The sequence below is a fragment of the Delphinus delphis genome, chromosome 10 (genome assembly GCF_949987515.2).
Source record: "Delphinus delphis chromosome 10, mDelDel1.2, whole genome shotgun sequence".
Lineage (NCBI taxonomy): Eukaryota > Metazoa > Chordata > Mammalia > Artiodactyla > Delphinidae > Delphinus > Delphinus delphis.
This window is the reverse complement of record NC_082692.2, coordinates 82741640-82765890: the sequence shown is the minus strand read 5'-3', so window position 1 is coordinate 82765890 and position 24251 is coordinate 82741640. Positions and strand designations below refer to the sequence as shown.

Genomic DNA, 24251 nt, shown 5'->3' with positions numbered 1-24251 from the left:
TTATAAACTTGCTGAATGATTCATGAGATAGCTAACGTGTACTGTGTGCTAACCTGGGAAAAGGGGATGGGTTGCCGTAGAACTTTCTTTTTCTTATTTATTTGAAAATATGCTCTTTGGCAAGATTTTTCTGGGTGAAAGAGAAAAGTCCCTCTAAACATTCATCTAAGATACCAGTCTACAAAGAATGGAGTATTATTTTCCTTTTTCTTGTCTTTGTTGAGATATAATTGATGTCCAGCACTTTATACGTTAAAGGTGTGTAGCATAATGGCCTGACTTTCATAAATGGAGTCCTTTTTACTCTTATTTTCTGGCACACAACGTTATTATTCGCTCTAGGAATGAAGTCAGAATATTTTATGATTTTTGCTTTTGAGAGTCACTGTTTTTCTTTTAATCAACATTTTCCCTTCCTTAAAGTGCATATTTTAAATGTTAGTTCTTGGAATTTTATCCCATTTAGATTTGTACATTTCCAGGTTGAATACTGGGTCCTCCATACCTAAGTGGAGAGAGAAAGAGAAAGGGGAGAGAGAGAGGGCAGAAGACAGAGAAAGAGAGAGAGAGAGACTGAGAAAGAGAAAGAGAAAGAGAGAGAGAGAGAGATTGAGAAAATGTTCAGTTTTTTATGAATGCTGGACTTAGGAACTTAAAAATAGCATCACTGCCCTCCCCTTTCCTCTGACCCAGCAGAATCCAGCTGGTCTTCACTAAGTTTTCACTTTGTGCCAGGCGCTGGGCTGGGTACTTTAGGTACATTACCTAAAAGCTGGCACCTAAGTATATTGATTTCCTATTTCTGGTGGGAAAGCTCAAGCTTTGGAATTTACAAACTTGCCTGAGTACTTGCTCATAATTCGACTCAGTTCTTCTGACTCCAGAGTTTATGCTCTTTTAATTAGGACATGAGACATTCAGCTCTTTTCAATGATAGTTGGTTAATGTTTTCCCAAGAAGCAATATAAGTAGTGATTAAATAGGAGAAAAAGAGACAGGAATGAAAAATACCAAAATGCTAATAGTGCCATCATTGTCAATACTTCCATGATGAGCAGGTGTCAATTGATTTAAAAACAATAAATGATCATAAACATAGTGATTAGTCTTCACGGTTCTATAGTTCTTCCCCATATTGAGTTAAATAGGCTTCTGTTATTTTTTCTGGGAACGTAATGATCGTTTGTTTCTTAGTGTATATGGGAAACTTTATTCCTAATTTCCAATTTGAACGTGAATTTTTGAACACAGTCAATCTTTCAGCTGAGAACTACCTGTGTACTGATCATTTTAGGTTTGGAAAAAGTCTTAATTTCCCCCCCACCGGTTTCAGCTACAAGTCTATCATACTATAAGTAGATGGGGTAGAATTGTGTAACCATTTGTTCTTTGGGGTTAATTAACATGGATTTCTTTTTTCCAATCCTAGGTGTTAACATGTATCACCACTTCTGTGATTTCATCAATCTTTATATTACTCAGCACATTAATAATTCCTTCAGCACAGATGTGCACGTTGTGATGTGGGACACGGTAAGTAAAAACAGGCTCCTTGCTTCAGCGCTGTCTTTGCCTTGCTTAATACCTGCGTGACTCTGATCCTGTGTAGTGGAATTTTCTAAGACACACACATTTACATATACTCATGTACAGACATCCATCCATGCGTGTGCAGTTGTGTGTGAACGCCTCTGTGTGGCTGAATTTACATGTAAGTATAATATATGGGCAGATTCAGGTGTATGCATATACCTTTATTCCTGGAATTTTAGAATGAGGTTGTAGAAGATTTCTTTCCCCCTTTGGGCAGGTGGAGCTCAAGTTTCCTCTGAGATGGGCATAAAAGACTGTCATTCACTTAACCTCCGTGACTCCCCACATGACCCGTGAGAGGAGAGCTTGCCTCTGTTTACAGTTTGGCCTCTTGTAATTACCATCCGTTTTGCTTCATTGCAGCTTCCTTGTTCGTTCCTGCTTTATGCCAGGTTGTGCCATGTGTATCTGCACATAAATACACATGTTGAATCCCACCTGCTCTGGGCTTATTTGTTTTTAGTCTTTATGGCAGTCTTTTCTTCCTTCCTCTCTTTCTTTGCCTGCCTTTCCCCTGCTTTTCCCCATAGCTGGCCCCTCCACCATCCCAGGTAACCTCGGGGAGTTGCCCCAGTGCTCTCACCTGTGAAATGGGATTATTACAGTGTCATTTTGAGGATGAAGCATACCGTGTGCGAACAGTCACAATGCCTGGTCCACAGCACATGGGCTCTGAATGTGAACCATGACAGCGACAGTGGGCAGGAGAACACGTGGTGTATAGTGTACACGAAAAAGGCTGCCTAACCTGGGCAGTGAGAACACCCACGGAGAACTCATCTCAGGGTCAGCCAGACATTCCAACACCCAGGGCGCTTATAGGCCCCCTTCTTGTCCTGAGTCTGTTTGGAAGGCTAGTGCATGGGAACCATGGCTTGCTGGCAGGGCAGCATCAGGCGTTGCTTCCGGGGAGTCCTAGCAGCCCACATAGCACAGTTCAGATGCAAGGAGACGGGATCCACCTGGGGCAGGTATAGATCCCATGGGGGCCAATATCTTCTGGAACGACTGCGTTGGCCAAGCCCCCAGGATCCTGAGAGACACAACCAGTTACAGGAGTCCTTGTACTCTTTCCCAGTCCACATGCAATGGAACCATCGGGTGTCTTTTAGAATTATAAACAGTGCTACTTAGAGCATAGGGGAGACGTACTGTCTTGTTTCCAGAGAGCAGAGCTAGAGCATTAACTGAACGTCAGGTTCTTGTGCAGAAGGGCAACTGATTTTGCTAATGCTTGTTCTGCTGATAGGAGGCTGGTAGCGGAGCTGTGTGGAGAGGTTTTCATGACCATGGCTCCCTAGGCGGGTAGTAGTTTGACTTCATGTCTGATTGATGGGAACGGGTTCTGATATTCCTGGCATGCTAACGCTCCCTTTTAGTCTCCTTCTTTGTACGGATTTGCGTTTCCCTCTTGTGTTCCAGTTTTGCTGCCACCTCAGTTCCATTTCTTGGCAATGTTTCAGGGACCAAAGGGATCAGGAGTTCCTTTCCTTTCCTCTTTTTGCGTAAGATTGTGGCTTCCAGGCCACATTACCAGCTATGGGCAGCTCTCATTTAGTGCGCACAACCCTCCGTGGACTAGGGTTTTTGTTCCTTTATTTTACAGATGAGGAAGCTGAGGCGCTGAGTGGCAGGCCGTGTCTCTAGGATGACACAGTCAGCCAGGGGTTGAGACAATGGTGCCCGTCCAGGCAGTCTGCCCCCAGACCTGTGCCCTGCAACCACAGTGCTTTATCGCCTCCCTGTCCTTCCCTGCAGAACTTGTTAAGTTGATGGAAAGTTTTCCAGAAGCTTCCTTGTATCTTGTTGCATGCTTTTCCGTGGCGGCCTCTAGTGGACTGAGTTAAACCGAGCCAGCTTCTACAGACTCCCCCTTCTTGGTGCCTGCTGGGGTGGAGTGAAGAGACCGCATGGCCACCACGGGGCTCCCTGGTTGCTCAGTTTACTGAGTGTGTGATGTTAGTGCAGCCTGACCTCGACTGCCCTGGACATGCAGGATGCTTTTAGCCGAGCAGGTTGGCCTGCCTGGTGTGACCTCCCTCCTCTGCCCCTCTCTGTGCGTCCATTTTAAACCTGTTTTCTTGGTCAGAGAGGCCTTTGCTAGTTGCTCAGTCAGGGTCTCAGGACAGGCGAGGGCCAGTTTGTTCCAGAACTGAGGCCCAGAGAATCCTGTAGGTTGGATGGGGATGGTGGTGAGGTGTTGTGTGGCCACCGACCGGTTCTCTTTGGCTGGTGAGGCACTGAAGGAAGCAACCCTGCCTCCCCGAGGCTGACGGAGCTTCAAACCTCCCACGGTGGACGGTGTTGCCGTAGAGCCAGTCCTGAAGGCCTCGGACGAGCTGTGCGCCCAGGGGAAGAACAGGGAGGTGGCAGTGGCCGCAGGTCAGACCCTAATGACATTTTACGAACTGTCCCACAAGGAAGCCTCTGAGGCCTCCTCCTCTCGTCCACAGAAAGCTCAGCAGTCTGGCTGCCCTTCAGGCACGTGGCTTCCTCAGCGGGATTGGGCGGGGCCTCCACCCTCGAGCCATATGCAATGAGGGACACTCCTGCAGACGCATTTCTGGGCACAGCAGGGTTGCACACAAGAAACAGTAGTATAGCTTTATTATTGCCATTTTTAAATTATGCAAGTAAGACTAGGTTATAATGAGTTCAAACAACACGGAAGTATGTTAAGTTAAAAAAAAATTCTCCGTTGTCTTCTCAATTCCATTTCCCTTGAAGGTAACTGCAGTTAACCTGTGTGAGAGTCCCTTGGGAGACTTTATTTTAATAAGTGTAAATATATCCTTTTACAACATTTAGGTAAGGATTTATATAAGGATATATATATTATGTAAAATTTGTATAAGGATATGTTTATATCCTTATAGAAAATAAAATGTGTTCTCTTATGTTGCTAACTTAATATATGGTGGGCATCTTTCCAAGTCAGCGCTTTAGTGGTTGCATGCTATTCCATTTGCTGGATGTCATGGATGTCTGGTGGAAGCCTTAATGTGTGTATTTACCTCTGTCCCCACCCTGATCACATTTAATTTGTTTCCAGTTCTTTGCTCTTTACGGAAATGCTGTCCTGAACATCCTTTTCATATACATATGTTCTTTACATAGTCATCCTAGCATTTCTGCAGGGCAGATTCCTATAACTGGAATTTCTAAGTCATAGGTTGTTCAAGTTTGAGATATACACAACAGGAAATGTTATGTCATCTTTAAGAATATCCAGATATTCTTCATCATAAGACTGGAAAACCCCTCCTTCGCCTGTGGCAGATAATTTGAATTTCAGGGACTTCTAGAGAAGAAGCTTCTAGAGGTGGTTATTACTGAATACTACATGATTTCTCTGAAAAGGGACCAGTCAGGATTACTTTATTTTATTATTAAATTTTCCTTTCAAAGGTATCTTATTTTATCCCAAGTATTTTTTTCTCAGGAAACTGTCTAGACTCACTTCTTTTAATTGTCCTTTATTTATTATTGAACCAAAACTGGGATATTCAATTTTTGATGGTGTTGAGAAGGGCCTTTATTAGAACAGCACTGGAGAAACATCGAAGGAAAGAATTTTTATTTTTTATCACCACATCTAACAGTTCTCAGTAACTTTGAAATAACTCTAATATGTGCAACATAAAATTTTCAAAATCTGAAAAAAAATGAATGCTGTAAAGATAAAAAGACATGGACATAATGAACGCCATGTATAACCAACTGTAGACCTTGAATGTAACCCTACAATACGTATTTCTTTCTTCTTTCGGCGGAATTTTTCCATCTAAGTTCTACCATTTCGAAATAAATGGACCTCCGTCCTTCAGCTGATGGAGCACGTAATTAATTTCTACTTTTCAAAAATGAAATGCATTTGGTAAATGTGCCAGAAAAAACTGGTTCTCATCGAAAGGCAAGTGCCATATAGGGGTTACAAGAATGGAGTCTGGAACCAAAGAGACTGGATTTAATCCCAGCCCTGTAAACGCAGCAGTTCTACAGTTGAGGCAAATTACTTAAACTTTGTCTCAGTTTCCTCATCTGTAAAATGGGGACAATGGTATTCCCTCGCTCATTAAGTTAGTGGGGTGGTTTAATGTGTTAATAATGTCAAGTTCTTAGAATAGTGCCTGAGATGTAGGAAGTATGCAGGATACTATTAATGTTATTATTATTGGGACTTCCCTGGTGGCACAGTGGTTAAGAATCCGCCTGCCAATTCAGGGGACACGGGTTCGAGCCCTGGTCTGGGAAGATCCCACATGCCGTGGAACTACAAAGCCCCTGTGCCACAACTACTGAGCCCATGTGCCACAACTACTGAAGCCCGTGTGCCTAGAGCCCGTGATCGGCAACAAGAGAAGCCACCGCAATGAGAAGCCCGTGCGCCACAACGAAGAGTAGCCCCTGCTCGCCGCAACTAGAGAAAGCCCATGTGCAGCAACGAAAACCCAACGCAGCCAATAAATAAATAAATTTTAAAAGTATATTATTATTATTACTACTCATTAATGTCAATGGGGAATTATGTTATTCATTAATCAATAGGGACATCATTTCCTAGAGTTACATTCACTATGTTTCTTTTTTAATAAACTTACAAAGGGTCTAATCAGTTTTTTTTGTTTTTTTTCTATTAATTAATTCATTTATTTATTTCTGCCTGTGTTGGGTCTTCGTTTCTGTGCGAGGGCTTTCTCTAGTTGCGGCAAGCGGGGGCCACTCTTCATCACGGTGCGCGCGCCTCTCAGTATCGTGGCCTCTCTTGTTGCGGAGCACAGGCTCCGGACGCGCAGGCTCAGTAGTTGTGGCTCACGGGCCTAGTTGCTCCGCAGCGTGTGGGATCTTCCCAGACCAGGGCTCGAACCCGTGTCCCCTGCATTGGCAGGCAGATTCTCAACCACTGCGCCACCAGGGAAGCCCCCATTATGTTTTTAATGTTAAAACTTTCAAGGCATTTTCTTGCTCTCAGATTTCTTTCCAAAAGTGCATTCTGTCTGCTCTGATGGGTTTTGCTCCCTGAGCATATCACAGTGTGTACAAAAGGTGGTGTACATATGTGTTGTGTGTGTCTGTGATTTGGATAGAAAATTCACGGGGGAAAACCCCCCACAATGACTGCAATTTTAAGGACATGAGAATAAAAAGGGCTAGGATGGAAAGCTAAGATTATAATTGTGGTGATTATTTCTGATGATATTACATCAGATTAGGGACTTGCTCAGGCCCAAGATGAAAATCCATTTTTTTTCTATGGGTTTTATGAGCTTATTTCGGATTGCTGGTTCTTAATACTAAGAAGCTAATTCAGCTATTTTCTAACATTTTTGAAAAGCCAAGTTTAGCCAAATTCCCTAACTTATTTTGTTTCCATTTTCAGAGCTCCTACGGTTATGGTGACCTGTTCTCCGATACATGGAAAGCATTTACTGATTATGATGTTATACATTTGAAAACTTATGATTCCAAAAGGGTACTGGAAACTTTACTGAAATGTCTGTAAATAACTGTCATTACAGATGACCCACTCATCAAATAAATATTTAATCTGAGTTTCTACGAGCTATTACCATTGATTTCTAACTCAGTTTCTTTTGTAATAACTAGAATCATCATGGTTATTAACCATGTAGCTTTTAAAACCTTTTGTTCATAGCTTTTTCAGGAATATGAATTTCACTTGAGTGAAACAATTGGCTGTGCAAAATATTTTGATGCAAAACAGAGATTAATTAAATTATTTTCTGTAATTATTTGTGCTGTTTTGGTGTGAAGGGTGCAAACTGTGTTCTCTTACCTTTTAAAATATCTTCATTCTTAGGTATGTTTTAAAGAAGCTGTTTTTTCCTTACTCCCCCGGATGAGGTACGGGCTGTTCTATAATACCCCTCTGGTAAGCATGTCATCTGTGGTTACCATTCCTGTTCAGAGAATTTATTCTTGATGGATTTTAAGATAACACATATAACTTGAGAACATCTTAAATAGTAATGCAGATATTATTCATCGTAATAGGACATATTTTTTTATTTTAGATCTCTGGCTGTCAAAATACCGGATTATTCCGGGCATTTTCTCAGCATGTACTACACAGACTGAACATCACACAAGAGGGTCCCAAGGTAATGACTACATTATGGGTTCTGAGGTGGTCTTGACTTTTCACCCCGAATAAAAATCAATACCAGCTTTGCAGAAAAAGGAGATCATCAGCAGACAGTGTTTTCTGGGTTGTTTTCTGACCTGGAGTGATTTGAAATCAGATGTCAACAACCGAGAAAATTTCGATAAACTAAAGCTAGTGGAAGAATGTGTTTTTTTCTCTTTTTCTTTTCCTTTTCTTTTCCCTGTATCTCTCCATCCTTCCTCAAACCCCTACCCAGCCCACATAAACTCTGCCCCCAAATCCACCCACCCAACCACAAAGAAGTAGTATGATGGACGGGTTTCGCCTTCTGTGGCTAAAGTGGATGCATTTTTATCCCCTGAGAGAATTGTGAAGAAATCAGGCTAAAAAAAAAAAAAGTTTCATAAAGGTGTCCTTATTGAGTTTCATCTCTCGGTGAAAATCACATTTTAAGTTCATTTGTTCATTTATCTGTCCAGGCACACACAGCATTATTTTGCCTTTTCCACAGGATGGAAAAATTCGAGTCACCATTCTCGCACGGAGCACAGAATACCGGAAAATACTCAACCAAAATGAGGTTAGTTTTTGGGATGCATTTTTAATAGCGTCATATTGAATTTCACTTCCTATGACTGATGTGCTTTATTTTTTTCACATCATACTAAATGCTTTGATTTGAAATTATTGGCTTTTAGAAAAGTCTGATGGCTGTGCCCAGTTTATTTATTGGATTTCTACTGCAAGTCATCAAACCATCCATTGCTGAATGAGCTTTGCCTTACTGTAGACATTCATCACACCACCTCAGCGTGGAAACAGAGACAAAACTGCCTGAGTCCTGCCTTTGCGGCCATGGATTGCCAAATTTTTTGTCTCTGGGCAAACTAGCAGCAAAACAATGGGAGAGTATCTTTGGGGAGATGGCTGATGGACTGTGGCAGGACTGTGGCATCCAGCAGCAGATTAAGTTGCAAAAGTCTCCATCCTTTTCATGGGTGTCTTAGAAATTGTTCACCTCTTAGCCTCCCTGACTCATTTCAACAACATCAATTCATAAATTATACTTAATCTTAAGGAGATCACCATGGAAGCCTCCCTGCAACAGCATGACTGGACGATGTCCTTGCAATAGTAAGGTTTGCTCGAATGTGGATGGCCTCTAGAAGCTGGAAAAGGCAAGGATTCTCCCCTAGAGACTCCAGAAGGGGTGCAGCTCTGCCTACGCCTTGATTTCATCCCAGTGAGGTTTCTATCTCATTGTGTAGGACTTCTATCCTACAGAACCATAAGAGGATAAATTGTGTTGTTTTAAGATGATAAGTTTGTAGTAATTTGTCACAGCAGCAAATAGAAAATGAAGACACAGAGAGAGAGATGAAACTGACTTACTTATTTGTAAACGACTCTGGCTGCAAGAGTAGGAGTGGGGAGATTGATTAAGAGCCGTTGCCCCGATAAGAGTTTAGATGAAGCGGGTGACACAGTAGGGATGACAAAATAAGTGGTTTCAGGATGTATCTTGGAGATAAAGCCTATGATACTTGTTGTGGGAATGTACAGTTATAGCCACAGGTACGGCCAGGAGAGGTAGTGAGAATCAAGCGTGAACTCCTGGGCTTTTGGCTTAAGCAGTTCAGTGGGCTTGAGATGGGAGGGAAATTGGGGGCAGGTTTTGATGGGGAAAATGTTTCACACAGATTAATTTGGGTGCCTCATCCAAATTATGTAGTTAGCATCTCTTCTTGAGATGCACATGGATTATGGAGGACATGAACATATGGTGTAACGAGGCATTGATTGTGAGCTGTGTGCATGGAAGAAATGAACAGTGTACGTATGTGTGTTTTAAACACCTGGAAATAAAAGTGTCACGTAATGCAGTGTTGGGGTAGACAGGTGAGAAGCCTCATTAGCAGGCAGATCAATAGTACGTATTGATAGAGGTAACGGGTATTGGCTGCAATTATGTACCAAGTATATTGCTATGTGCTCCCCATACCTGTACGGTAACTTTCCCAGCAAACAGAAAATATAGGTATTTTATTATTATTCTCTATTCTGGGCAAGGACACTGAGGCTTATAGGTTAAAAAACATGCCCGAGGTCACCCAGCTAATGAGCAGAGTAATGAGCGGTGAGCCAGGTTCGTCAGGGTCTGAGCCTGCTTCTTCAGCAGAGCGTTCCACTGCCCTAACACAATTTGACCTTGGAGGAAACCGACCCACCTTGCCTCCCAGTCCATCGGGAAGGGGCAATCAGCTGCTGGAAAGAAATCCAGTGGAAGGGTAGCATCAGTGGGTGCTGCACTGCAGCCATCGACGTTTTCAGATCCAGCTCCGCAGATCGCCCGGATGCTCTTGCCCGAAGGTGGGATTTGGTAACTCAGCTCCAATACCAAGCCAAAGAGCGCCCAACTGGCTGCTTTTCTCCCAGGATTGGCATCTCTTGGAGAGGCAGCTCCCAGGCAGAGAAGAAAGCACCTTTCTCTTTTCCTTGACTCGTGAAACGATAGCAAAACCCAGATGCTCTCATTAAATGATGGTTCCTGCAATCCTGCCCTACTTCAAGATTAGAATTGTGAGGGACATAGAGAACCATGACGATGCATTCGATGATCGATTAACCATGCTTAGTTTCTCTTCGCTAAAAGTATAGTTGTTTTCCTGCGTAGAGATGTTGAAAATGTTTTTCTGCCCGGAATATAGTATTTTCGGTGGGTGAGGTTCCAAAGCACTAGGGGTTTGTCTGAAATGAGATAATGGGTAGGAAGAAAATTCTGGAACAAAGTAGGTACCCAACGAATATATGTTGAAAGTTGAGGGACTAACTATTGCAATAACAATAGCTAACACTTCATGTGCGTCTATGTCAAGCCCTTTGCTCTTACGAATTGTCACCCCGCAGCCTCATAGCAACTCAGAGCAGTGCAATTTTAGGGAGGTAGCGTATCCTCCCTAAAATGCAGGCGTGGAGCCTGCACTTGAACTCAGTTAAGGGTTAAACACAATAGACCTGAAGGATATTTAATGCTTGAAAAATATTTTATATGAAAAATAAAAATTTGGGGACTCCAAGGTAAGTAAAACAGAAGAGAAGGAAGGAAAAGAAATTCTAAAGGTTTCTCTTATTTTCCCAGCTTGTAAATGCACTGAAAACGGTATCTACATTTGAGGTCCAGATTGTCGATTATAAGTATAAGTAAGTAATAACCCACTCTTGGGCAGACACTGTCGTCTTTGACTTTGATGAGTTAATGGGTGAGAGGAAGGACTTTGTAAATGGGAGTTGTTGGCGCATGTAGACCTGGAAGGGACAAGCGGACGCCATCGGTGAATGAAATGGGCAGGTGAGGACCCCAGGCGTAGGGGGCGGAAGCTCTTCAGCTGTGAGGGGCCTGATGCTGCCGCACCATCCCTTTGTTAAAGAGAAGTGATGAATCCTGATTTTCATTTGAAATTTCTGAATTTCTAAAAGTCGGCAACTAATTCCGAATTTTAAAAAAAAGTTGTAGACTTCACTTGCCTGCTAGCTGCTGGGTTTCAACTTCTGACCTACAATATGGGAATAATTAAGGGAATAATTTGAGGTTCATCAAATAATATGAGGCTTCTAAAAATCTTTTCAAATATTACATTTCTTTTAAAATTCTGATACAAGTAAACAGCTTGGAAAGACGGAACCTGCCTATCATTTACTGTCTAGGTAACCCGTGTTGACATGAAAACAATAATACTGTAAAGATAATACATGTTCTTGGTAGAAAAGGTCAGAAAGGTTCCAAAGGAAAGTGAAAACTTTTCTCTCCCTCCTTGGCCCACCCACAATCATAGTCTTGTTGTCCAAACAGTTTTTTTCTATGTAAAAAAAAAAGTATACATATACCAGCATAGGGTGCCTGACACAGCTAGGTTTAAACTTATTGGTAAGTGTGGGAGTTTTGCACCTCATTCATTATACATTTGTTCATTTATACCACACATCTTTATCAGGTACCTACCATGGGCCTCGCAGTAGGAATTCAGTTATGAAGGAAGCATGGCTCTTGTCTTGAGGACCTCAGACACTGAATATGAATAAATAGCAGTTGCAAGAACAGCTGTCATTTATTGAGACTTACTCTTATGCTTCCCTAGCTCTGTCTCATCTCCCTCTTCTGAGAGTCTTGTGAGGTTGGCGAAGCTATTCCTATTGGACGGGTGACACTTCGCCACGGTGACTCCCCTCATTGCCACCTGAGGAAAAATGTGGAGGTAGAAGAGGGCCCGGGGTCAGGATGAAAGAACTGGGCGGGGGGGCACCTCTGAGGCTCTGTCACTGACTGGCTTTGAAGAATACGTAGGGGTTTCCCCGATGAAGGAAGAGTGACAGTAAATTCAGACCTTGCCAATCTGAGGGACACAGTAGTAACCTAACGGCATCGAGGTTTGTGAGTCCTGACCTTTGGGCCTTTTCCAGAAATAATAACTCCACGGATATATTCCCCCGGACAAATGCCCCTCCTTGCCTCGGTATCGGTTGGCATCCCTGGGGAAACTGAGGCACATGTACCTCGTGTGAGACACACTTGGTGGCTTTGTCTCCCTTCCCTTGTGCGGAGTGTGGGGTTTCTGTTCTGCTGGGAGAGGAAGCTCTTTAAAGAGGTGAAGCTGATTAAGAGGAAATTTGCTTTCCCTTCTTAGATGCCAGCGGACCTATTTATTTTTCTTCACTTGGAGTGGGTGGGACCGGGAGATCAGATTCCATTATGTTTATTCAGAGTGTTAGCCTCTGTCCAGCAATTCTTCCCAGCCTCACTGACTTTCGGTTCAGAGTTTGCACATCTTTTAGTGTCTTGAATTCCAAGACTACTTTTACAGTCCCAAGGTGCATACAATTGTGGATTTATCCCTCATAAATCCACAAAGACAGGAAAATGCCGTCACGGCATCCAAGACAATCTTAGGAGTACCCAGATGGTAATCGAATGACTCAAATCACACAAGGAGGAATTTATTTTATTTTGTAAAAATTCCTATATGATTTTAAGGAAATAGTTTTCAGTTTGGTACGAATATATCATAACATCACTTTAATGCTTGCTAATTTCATTTTTCATAAAGAGGGAGCAAGCCTCAGGCTCAGAGCTCTGCCTTGCAATGTTATCTACCTAGATTGGAATAATGCTTTTTAGTTTCATTATATCTATTTTTACAGTTTTCTTCATGTCATGAGTTACTGGTTTTCCATTTAAGACAGGTATAAAAGTTTTCTTCTAAAATAAGAAAATGTAAGTTTAAAAAAAGGGAGCTTAACTTAGAGAAAATGTTATTAAGTACTTAAGTTGTTAATTTCTGGAGTAGATTTGAAATTGGCAAAAAAATATGGCAGAAGGTGCTTTAAATTGGGAAAGATATTGTATAAACGCTGTTACCATGAATCATGAGCTTACGCAACTTAATACTTTCCCTCTCCTCCCCTTTTTTCTTTTGTTGTTCTTTGTGTTCACAGGGAACTTGGGTTTTTAGATCAGCTAAGGATCACGCATAACACGGACATATTTATTGGAATGCATGGAGCTGGTCTTACCCATTTACTTTTCCTTCCAGACTGGGCTGCTGTGTTTGAACTGTAAGTGTTTGGGGACACTTTTACATTGAGGCAGCTGATAATGCTTTTTCTGCCAGCTGAGGCTTTCATTCAGAGCATCAAAAGGCTTCATATTTAATCATTACAAAGAAGTCACATCATGTAGGCATCTAAAAAGAAAAAAAGACCTAAAACTAAAAATGTGAAGTCTGCAGCCTGCCATTGCCCTTAGCAAGCAAATATCTCTTTCCTTCCCCATCTCAGCAGGATTCGGGAGATGTGAATCTATGGTTTCCTTCCTCTGAGTGCATTTCTGTGTTCCTGTCAAACTGAAAGCATCTCCCTGCAATCAGTGTAATTATTGTGTTAAAAGAGAACCTGGGGCTTCCCTGGTGGCGCAGTGGTTGAAAGTCCGCCTGCCGATGCAGGGGACACGGGTTTGTGCCCCGGTCCGGGAAGATCCCACATGCCGCAGAGCGTCTGGGCCCAGGAGCCGTGGCCACTGGGCCTGCGCGTCCGGAGCCTGTGCTCCGCAACGGGAGAGGCCACAACAGTGAGAGGCCCGCGTACCGCAAAAAAAAAAGAGAACCTGTGTGTTGCCCACCCATGTTCATAGCTGCGTTTTTCCATTAGCCAAGAGGTGGAGGCAACTCAGTTGTCCATTGACTGTTGAATGGATAAACAAAATGTGATACACACACATCCAATAGAATATTATTCAGCTTAAAAAAATAAAGAAATCCTGTCTCATGCTATATGACAGGGACGAACCTTGAGGACATTATGGTAAGTGAAATAAGTTACTCTCAAAAGCACAAATACCGTATGATTTCACTTATATGAGGTACATAGAGTAGTCAGATTCATAGAGACAGAAAGTAGAAGAGGTTGCCAGGAACTGGGGGGAGAGGTGAACGGGGACTTAGTGTTTAATGGGGACAGAGTTTCACTTTTGCAAAATGAAAGCATTCTGGAGATTGGTCACATAACAATAAGGTATACTTACCCCTGAACTGTACACTTATAAATGGTTAAGATGGTAAATTTTATGTCATGAGTTTTCTACCACAATTAAGAAAAAGAGAGAGTTTGAGTACCTGTATGCCTGGGTGAAGAGCACAGCTCCAAACACAAGCCCACCACTTTGCCTAGTGCTCACTGATTCCATACACAGGGAGACTGAGGCCTCAAGGGGAAAGTAATCTTCCCAGAGTGTTCCTTTAACTCGGTGGTTGGTTATGGAGACATGGACTTCTCTCCTTTAATAATTCTACTCTGGATACCAATAGTGATTACTGTTACCTGATTTCCCCTCCTTGCATCTAAATATTTTTATTTTATGGTTGCATTTTAAAAATGACTTGGCATTTCTTCTTTTCTTTTTTTTTTATTTGCGGTACGTGGACCTCTCACTGCTGTGGCCTCTCCCATTGCGAAGCATAGGCTCCGGACGCGCAGGCTCAGCGGCCACGGCTCACGGGCCCAGCCGCTCCGTGGCACGTGGGATCCTCCTGGACTGGGGCATGAACCCACGTCCCCTGCATCGTCAGGCGGACTCTCAACCACTGCGCCACCAGGGAAGCCCTTGACTTGGCATTTAAATGAGAGACTAATTAGAAAAAAGTTGTCATGAACTTCCAACACCCTGAAAAACATTTAAAAAAATATATATGTTAGAGAAATAGCCAGATAATTGTAGATTCTATTTCAGTTCTTCATTTCTTCCAGAGAGGAAGGGAGGGAAGGAAAGAAATGTCATTGAGAAATCTCAGGCCTTGGAGGTCAACAGACCTGGGATCAATTTCTGCTTTGGAGGATATGTTACCTACCCCAAAGCCACGTTCATATGTACAAAGATGGGGGTATTAGGAGTTAATATCTAGTTCACAGTCCTATTGATAAAGGTCCCCTCCATTCTTTAATCCTATTCTGCTTTTGGAAAGTTAAGATAATTTAGTTATGGGAATATTTTTAAAATAATCTCTCCCACTCTTTTGTGTGTGTGTGTTTCTATAAACAGTTTTATTGGGACATAATTTACACACCATACAATTCACTCATTTAAATCGTATAATTCAATGGTTTTAATATATTGACAGAGTTGTGCAACCACCACCATAACTTTTTTTTTTAACATCTTCATTGGAGTATAATTGCTTTACAATGGTGTGTTAGTTTCTGCTTTATAACAAAGTGAATCAGTTATACATATAAATATGTTCCCATATCTCTTCCCTCTTGTGTCTCCCTCCCTCCCACCCTCCCTATCCCACCCCTCTAGGTGGTCACAAAGCACCAAGCTGATCTCCCTGTGCTATGTGGCTGCTTCCCACTAGCTATCTGTTTTACATTTGGAAGTGTCTATATGTCCATGCCACTCTCTCACTTTGTCACAGCTTACCCTTCCCCCTCCCCATATCCTCAAGTCCATTCTCCAGTAGGTCTGTTTCTTTATTCCTGTCTTACCCCTAGGTTCTTCATGACCTTTTTTTTTTTCTTGGATTCCATATATATGTGTTAGCATACGGTATTTGTTTTTCTCTTTCTGACTTACTTCACTCTGTATGACAGACTCTAGGTCCATCCACCTCACTACAAATAACTCAATTTCGTTTCTTTTTATGGCTGAGTAATATTCCATTGTATATATGTGTCACATCTTCTTTATCCATTCATCCAATGATGGACACTTAGGTTGCTTCCATCTCCTGGCTATTGTAAATAGAGCTGCAATGAACATTTTGGTACATGACTCTTTTTGAATTATGGTTTTCTCAGGGTATATGCCCAGTAGTGGGATTGCTGGGTCGTATGGTAATTCTATTTGTTTTTTTAAGGAAACTCCATACTGTTCTCCATAGTGGCTGTATCAATTTACATTCCCACCAGCAGTGCAAGAGTGTTCCCTTTTCTCCACACCCTCTCCAGCATTTATTGTTTGTAGATTTTTTGATGATGGCCATTCTGACTGGTGTGAGATGATATCTCATTGTAGTTTTTTTTAAATTTTTTTATTTAAAAAAAATTTTTCTCGTAGTTTTGATTTGCATTTCTCTAATGATTAATGATGTTGAGCATTTTTTCATGTGTTTGTTGGCAATCTGTATATCTTCTTTGGAGAAATGTCTATTTAGGTCTTCTGCCCATTTTTGGATTGGGTTGGTTGTTTTTTTGTTATTGAGCTGCATGAGCTGCTTGTAAATTTTGGAGATTAATCCTTTGTCGGTTGCTTCATTTGCAAATATTTTCTCCCATTCTGAGGGTTATCTTTTGGTCTTGTTTATGATTTCCTTTGCTGTGCAAAAGATTTGAAGTTTCATTAGGTCCCATGTGTTTATTTTTGTTTTTATTTCCATTTCTCTAGGAGGTGGGTCAAAAAGGATCTTGCTGTGATTTATGTCATAGAGTGTTCTGCCTATGTTTTCCTCTAAGAGTTTGATAGTTTCTGGCCTTACATTTGGGTCTTTAATCTATTTTGAGCTTATTTTTGTATATGGTGTTAGGGAGTGTTCTAATCTCATACTTTTACATGTAACTGTCCAGTTTTCCCAGCACCACTTATTGAAGAGGCTGTCTTTTCTCCATTGTATATTCTTGCCTCCTTTATCAAAGATAAGGTGACTGTATGTGTGTGGGTTTATCTCTGGGCTTTCTATCCTGTTCCATTGATCTATATTTCTGTTTTTGTGCCAGTACCATACTGTCTTGATTACCATAGCTTTGTAGTATAGTCTGAAGTCAGGGAGCCTGATTCCTTCAGCTCCATTTTTCATTCTCAAGATCGCTTTGGCTCTTCGTGGTCTTTTGTGTTTCCATACAAATTGTGAAATTTTTTGTTCCGGTTCTGTGAAAAATGCCATTGGTAGTTTGATAGGGATTGCACTGCATCTGTAGATTGCTTTGGGTAGTAGAGTCATTTTCACATTGTTGAGTCTTCCAATCCAAGAACATGGTATATCTCTCCATCTATTTGTATCATCTTTAATTTCTTTCATCATTGTCTTATAATTTTCTGCATATAGGTCTTTTGTCTCCTTAGGTAGGTTTATTCCTAGATATTTTATTCTTTTTGTTGCAATAGTAAATGGGAGTGTTTTCTTAATTTCACTTTCAGATTTTTCATCATTAGTGTATGGGAATGCAAGAGATTTCTGTGCATTAATTTTGGATCCTGCTACTTTACCAAATTCATTGATTAGCTCTAGTAGTTTTCTGGTAGCATCTTTAGGATTCTCTATGTATAGTATCATGTCATCTGCAAACAGTGACAGATTTACTTCTTCTTCTCCGATTTGGATTCCTTTTATTTCTTTTTCTTCTCTGATTGCTGCCACCACCATAATTTTATAAAATTTTCATTATCCCCCCAAATAAACTCAGTACTTGTCAGCAGTTACTCTCATTCCATCCTCCTTCCAGCCCCTGGAAACCACGAATCTACTTTCTGTCTCTATAGATTTGTCTATTATGGACATTTCATATAAGTGGAATCATACCCTATGTGGGCTTTTCTGACTGGCTTCTTTCACTTAGCATCATGTTTTCAAGGTTCATCCATGTTGTAGCATGGATCAGTACTCATTCCTTTTTATTGTCAATAATTATTCCTTGTATGGATATACCACATTTTATTTATCCATTCATCAGTTGGTAGACATTCAGGTCGTTTGCACCTTTCGGCTATTGTGAACGCTGCTGCTATGAACACGAATCTCTCTCAGTCTTGTTTACCGTTTATAAAACCTTTTGTAAGCACATATTTGGGAGGTGAATTTTTTCCCCAGAGAATTGCGAATTGGCCAGCAATCCCAGGCAAAAGCCCCATGTGTGGATGCCCTTGTGTCCTTAGATACAACTGTGGAGATGAACGCTGTTACTTGGACCTGGCCAGGCTGAGAGGCGTCCACTACATCACTTGGAGAAGGCAGAGCAAAGTCTTTCCTCAAGATAAGGTAAAGTTCAGGACAAAACTCATCCTGTTTTCTTTTTAATTGGTTTAAAGTATCTAGTTAATGTGACAAACTATCTTTGAACTTCAAAGATAAAATGGTTCTTCTCTGGAATCGTGAGTTGCTGTGCTTTATATTTGCAAATTGGGGGAAAGGAGAAATTAATTACTCTCTCTCTTTATGTGGAAAAGAGAACTTCATGAAATTTGGGCCTAGAGAGATCTATTAAATTATTTAGAGACGGGATCAGGAAACTACAGACCAGTGGGCTAAATCTGGCCCTCCAGTTGTTTTTATAAATAAAGTTTTATCGGGACATGGTCCTGCTCCTCTGTTTATGTGTTGTCTGTCTATGGCTGCTTGAGCACTTCATTGGCAGGGTTGAATAACTGTGGTGGAGACTTTGTGGTCCATGGAGCTGAAAATATATGTTATCTGGCCTGTTACTGAAAAAATTTGCCAACCTCTGATGTAGAGCATAAACTAAAATAGTTCTTCGGCCAAAGTAAAATAACTTTCTTCTTGTTCAGAAAACCACATCCTCAACACCTTACCAATTTGTCTTTTGCTTCGTTTTTGCAGGGCCACCACCCAACTCTGGGGGAACATCCGAAGTTTACCAACTACTCTTTTGATGTAGAAGAATTTATGTACCTTGTCCTTCAGGCTGCAGACCACGTATTGCAACACCCGAAGTGGCCATTTAAGAAAAAACATGATGAGCTGTAAATGTGTGGGGTCTTTTTGCCAAAAGGGAGGGTTTAGACGGTCCTCCGCCCAGACTCACCTCACAGTTAAATAGGTAAAACAGCCTGTTTTCTCCTAGCCCCAAAGTACCTTTTTTTAATACCAAAACATGCCTTCAGGGTATTACTTATGTGTTTTATAGTCTTTAACTGTTTCATGTGATTGTTGTGTCATTGCTATTTATCAAGATACTCTTTTTGCACTGAAAACTTTACTTTTTATAGTTCAGAAACTGGGCCTGGGCTCACTGCCGTAATTGAGCTTTTTTCTTAGGGATACCAAAGTTTGCAACTTTCTTAGCTTTAGAATTTGTAAATGTTTTTATAGAATACCATGAGCTCGTCATTCAAGAGGCTTCCAACTTGTTAATGATATATTTGAGCAAATTCACAACTCATTTATTTGCCATGATTTGTTCACAGCACAGTTTGTAGTAGGAAAGGGAAACATGCAAACACACACACACACACACACACACACACACACACACACACACACACAGAGTTGTGGTTCTCAGTACCAAGCTATAGGCCCGTGTTATAGATTAAACAGTATTATAAACAGATCAGTTTAACTGTATCAGAGTCTAAACTAATGCCTGCTGAATTCTCTGTTGTATCTTTTTAGTCAACGCCAGGTTATCTTCATCAAGAACCTGAATTAACCATGCTGTTGCATTAGTTGATATTTTAAACTAATCATGTTTTCCTCACATATAACAACCACATATGATAAAAACAAATGAGGACGTCCTTTAGGACTGTTCTGTGTACCTTCTAGCTGGTTTCCACTGGTTCCTTCTTAGCCGTGGAGAGCATTTATAAATCAAATAGTGGTTTTGTTGCACACGTGCTTGTAAGTGCATAGACCTGTGTGTATGCGTCTACCTCTTTTAACATGGAAGTATTCCAGTCTTTGATTTTGCAAACTTTAAATTAGTCACAAGGGGAGATTTTTTTCCCTATGAAAAAAGTAAAGACACACACACACAAAAGGTAAAGACATGCATGAATTATCCAATTCAAAATGAATAAGAAGCCATAAGAAAGTGCTACTGATTAAACAGCGTATCTGAAATGCAGTCCCACTCTTTGAATGGGCTTCATTTCCTATTGTCTATGAACTTTCAATTTAGTGGTCAGAAACCATGGATTTATTTTACTGTAAAATGTGGAGTTTACATTTTATTAACACTTGAGCAGTCTAATTTAGAGACTAGCAACTTCTATTTTTTTAAGTAGGGGATTAACAGAGTACAGCAGAGCTAAGCATTTAAAAAAAATATTTTAGAGTTGTAAAAAAAAAAAAAGAATATGCAGCAGAGAAGTGACCTGAGAAATCTAAAATATTTATTATCTGGACCTTTACAGAACATGTTTGCTGACTCCTGCTTTAAAGGATTATGAACAGTTTTCTAGAGTTGAGGAATATTTATTAAAATATCTGTCAAGGAATTAGTGAATCACTGTAGCAATAGCTTTGATTTGAGATCTTAACATTGTTTTAAAAGACTTACAACATATGAATTTTGAAATGAGTGGTGTTGCTGCCGTCCTTTGTCCAGTATACTGAGTAACCACTGAGATTGCTCACGTAAAAGGAGCTGTCAAGACCACATTGCACTTCTAGTCAGAGAGGTGTAAACATCTGAAAAAATGGCCTCAAAAAAGGTTTCAACAGTTTATCTTACGTCATTTAAAAAACTATGTGGCAATGCGATTCTGTAGATGATCAAGAATTTCAGACGTTGAGAACAATTTCATAATAAAATGTTACATTTGCATATTTCACATTTAAAGAGACAATATGTTTTACAGAAACAAGAAAATACATTAGATACTTTATGGAACTCAATTTTATCAGACTTTTTTGATGGGAGCAAAGGAAGGTCTTCAAATTGTTATAAAACGTAAAATGTAAAGACTGCTCTTTTTATGAAGTCTTTGAAGGGGTGCATGTCATTGTTTGTACATGTGGGGTATGGCCTTGGAATAAATCGTTTTACAATTTATTTGAATACCGGACTATTTTCAGGGTTTTCTGTGTCTGAATGTCAGATGCTTACTTTTTTCTTCGGCAATCTGGCAGCTCTAGATTATACAAATTGAGTAGCTCACTGATGAAGAATTCAGCTTAAGGAAAAATTGTACCTTACAATTATTTAGCAGTTTATCATATGATGCTTTCACAAATGTTATATTGCATAATCTTTTTAAAATGACATAAGAATTGTTCCCATTTCTATTTATTTATTTGTTTGTTTATTTATTTAGTTATCTGGCTGCTCCAGGTCTTAGCTGCAGCACGCGGGATCTTCATGGCTGGATCTAGTTCCCTGAACAGGGATTGAACCTGCGCCCCCTGCATTGGGAGCGTGGAGTCTTAACCACTGGACCACCAGGGAAGTCCCAGAATTGTTCCCATGTTTAACGTGAAAAGAGTCAGATGCTGTTTAAAGGACTTCTCTAAAGATCACAGGTCTTCTGATTCCATGTCCATAGTTCTCCATTTATTCACTCAATTATTTACTATTGATGGAGAAACTACTGGGTACCATCTCTACTCTAGGTTCTGGGGATACAGCAGTGAGCAGAACAGAAAAAAGTCCTTGCCTTCATGGACCTTGCGTTCCGGTGGAGGAGACAAATATTAACCTACATAAGGGAAATATATTGTGTGCTGGATGTTGATACATGGTATGGACAAAACTAAAACGGGGACGAGGGATGTGGCGCTCTGGGGTGGGGTGGAGTTGGGCACACTTAGGTAGAGGATACGGAAATCCTCGCTGAGGTCACCTTTGAGTCAAGATTTAAAGCAGCTAAAGGAGGAGGAAAGTAGACAGCAGAGCAAAGAGCATCCCAGGAAGACCGGATGGTGCGTGCCAAGGTCTTGAGGCAGGAGGATGCCTGGTGCGTTTGAGGAACAGCAAGGAAGCCAGTGTAGCTGGAGTGATCAAGGGGCAGAGGAGTAGGAGATGAGGTCAAAGAGGCAATGGGCTTGGGGTGCAGATGGCAAGGCTCTTGTCCTTTGATGCTTATGAGTTGGGAGTCATTGAAAGGATCTCAAACAGGAGGAATGACCCGACTTACTTTGAAGAGGCTTTGAAGAGGCTAACTCTAGCTGTTATGCTGGGAATAGACTGTGGAGGGATGTCTTAGGTCGTGTTCCCTGGGAAATAGACTCTGGGATGGAGATTCATACACAGGTGGGTCATTGGGGAAGAGGCTCATGATTAACACCTGTGAGGAAGGGGCCCAGTCTTGGGTGGAGGGAGGAATGGCGCTGCAATGCAGTAGCAGGAGAGGCCTCAGGGGGGCGCTGCGCAGGCTCCTTAGGCAGGGCAGGTCGGTCGTAATCCATTAGTAGCCAACGTTCCCAGCAATCGGGAGACTGTGATGGGGGGACTTCCGAGACCCACTGAAGCATCCACAACGGGGCCAGGGTGATGCCCTTCAGCTTGTTCCACTCGCCCTTCTACTGCTTGCCAGCAGGCTTCTAAGGCTTTATTCGATTCAGATTTTTTTTTTTTTTTTTTTTTTGCGGTACGCGGGCCTCTCACTGTTGTGGCCTCTCCCGTTGTGGAGCACAGGCTCCGGACGCGCAGGTTCAGCGGCCATGGCTCACGGGCCCAGCCGCTCCGCGGCATGTGGGATCTTCCCGGACCGGGGCACGAACCCGCGTCCCCTGCATCGGCAGGCAGACTCTCAACCACTGCGCCACCAGGGAAGCCCTCAGATTTTATTTGTTTTAAAGACTCCTTATGGATGATCCCGTGTACTTCATATGGTAGAAGGCGAGACTGGGCTTTGTGGGCCATATGAGTTCTCTGTCCCATATTACTATTCGTTGGTCCCCACCCCCAATCTTTTAAAAAATGTAAAAACCATTCTTTGGGATGTTTAACAGAGAGGTTAAGGAACTTGCCCAAAGCCACACAGCTAATAAGTAATAGATGGATTGTGAAGGAATTTAAACAGGGAGGTAATGTAGGAAGTAAGGAAGGAAGGGAGGAAGGAAGGAAGGGAGGGAAGGAGCAAAGGGGGGAAAGGAGGGAGGGAGAGAAGGAAAAAGAAGAGAGAAATTGGGTGGAAAAGAAAATAGAGAACGAAGTCCTGGAGTTAGGTTTTTTCTTGCAGTTATAGTATAGTTTTCTTTGAAACAGTCAATGGAGAGAGAATTAGAAAAATACTCGCTTTTTTGAAACTAGGAGCATATAAGCAAATTAACTCAGGTGTGGTTGCCTTGGAGAAACCAGTCATTCAAAATACCATATTCCCAACCAAGGGCTAGTGCCAGACACTTTAATACTGTCCTCCTCGGTTGGCTTACTGGGGCATGGCAAAAGATGTCATAAGCCCTCGTATCATGGAAGAAGTGCTTAGAGCCAGGCACAGGTTATGTGGGCCCTCACTTTGAACGGTAATGCACATTTTGACCACAAGGTGGCAGTCAAGCCCTTCCAAATGGCCTCTGCGCCCAGAAGCCTGGGTGTAATAATCTCGTAAATTCCAGACACCTGAGCGCCAGGAGTAGGGCCTTGCTTCTGTGTGTGATGGATTTTTTTCATCCCTGTTTTGAGGGAAAGTGGGAAAATTATCCTGGACAGTTTTCAGGTTCAAGTGTGTAATTTCTTAGCTGCAGCCAATTCCTGAATCCTCTGTAATATCTCCTGATCATCTTGTGCAAAGAGCATTTGGTCCTGGGAAGATGATTTCTAGTGAGAGAAGCTGTTTAGTGGAATGCATTCTCTTTGATGCAAAGGAATTTTCTTGGGAGGAGAGCTCTACTGTAGGATCTCGAGATAGCCCATTAGTTCCTCAGTCCTTAGGAGCTAAATTCTTTCTTATATTGGCTTTATAGTTTATTGCATATGCAAGTGCTGTTATCATTTAGTTTGAGAAGAACCAGACTATAAGTGGAGGAGTTCATTTAAGTCTAGATGCCAAAAAATGGTGGCATGTTAATTAAGGAGGGCTTTTCAGCACAAAGGGGTGTTAATATCGAGTTTTCACATGGATCTGATCTAATGCAGTGCTTCAGGTATTTGCTATCATTTATTTTTCACAACCATAAATTGCAGAATTTGGGGATGTTTTTGCTGAAAAGGAACTTGGAGATCCTTCATGGCATTGTTCATTCCACAACGGTTTGTTGACTGCCCACCATTAACAGGCACTTTCAGGCCAAGAGAGAAGATTCCTGGGAGAGGCATGTTGTGTAGACACAAGAATTCAGTTACAGAAATCAGAAGGCCCTGCTTCCTC

General features: G+C 41.5%; 1 protein-coding gene across 3 annotated transcripts in view; it reads left to right on the top strand.

The window, feature by feature from the left end:
- The window catches only part of EOGT (EGF domain specific O-linked N-acetylglucosamine transferase), a 35512-nt gene extending 14180 nt beyond the window's left edge, over positions 1-21332 (top strand). The window contains exons 9-18 of one of the 3 annotated variants that reach the window (XR_009520899.2): positions 1430-1533; positions 6974-7066; positions 7415-7486; positions 7629-7715; positions 8232-8300; positions 10860-10921; positions 13211-13330; positions 18138-18240; positions 18820-19039; positions 21258-21332. Coding sequence is in view for 2 of the 3 variants with exons in the window: in XM_060022871.2 (XP_059878854.1) it covers positions 1430-1533; positions 6974-7066; positions 7415-7486; positions 7629-7715; positions 8232-8300; positions 10860-10921; positions 13211-13330; positions 18138-18240; positions 18820-18966 (857 nt within the window). In the remaining variant the exon portion in view is untranslated. Of the gene's footprint in view, positions 1-1429; positions 1534-6973; positions 7067-7414; positions 7487-7628; positions 7716-8231; positions 8301-10859; positions 10922-13210; positions 13331-18137; positions 18241-18819; positions 19334-21257 lie in introns of those variants that run through there. The other 2 variants (XM_060022871.2, XM_060022872.2) reach the window with 2 other exon arrangements.
- Positions 21333-24251: the final 2919 nt, after the last annotated feature.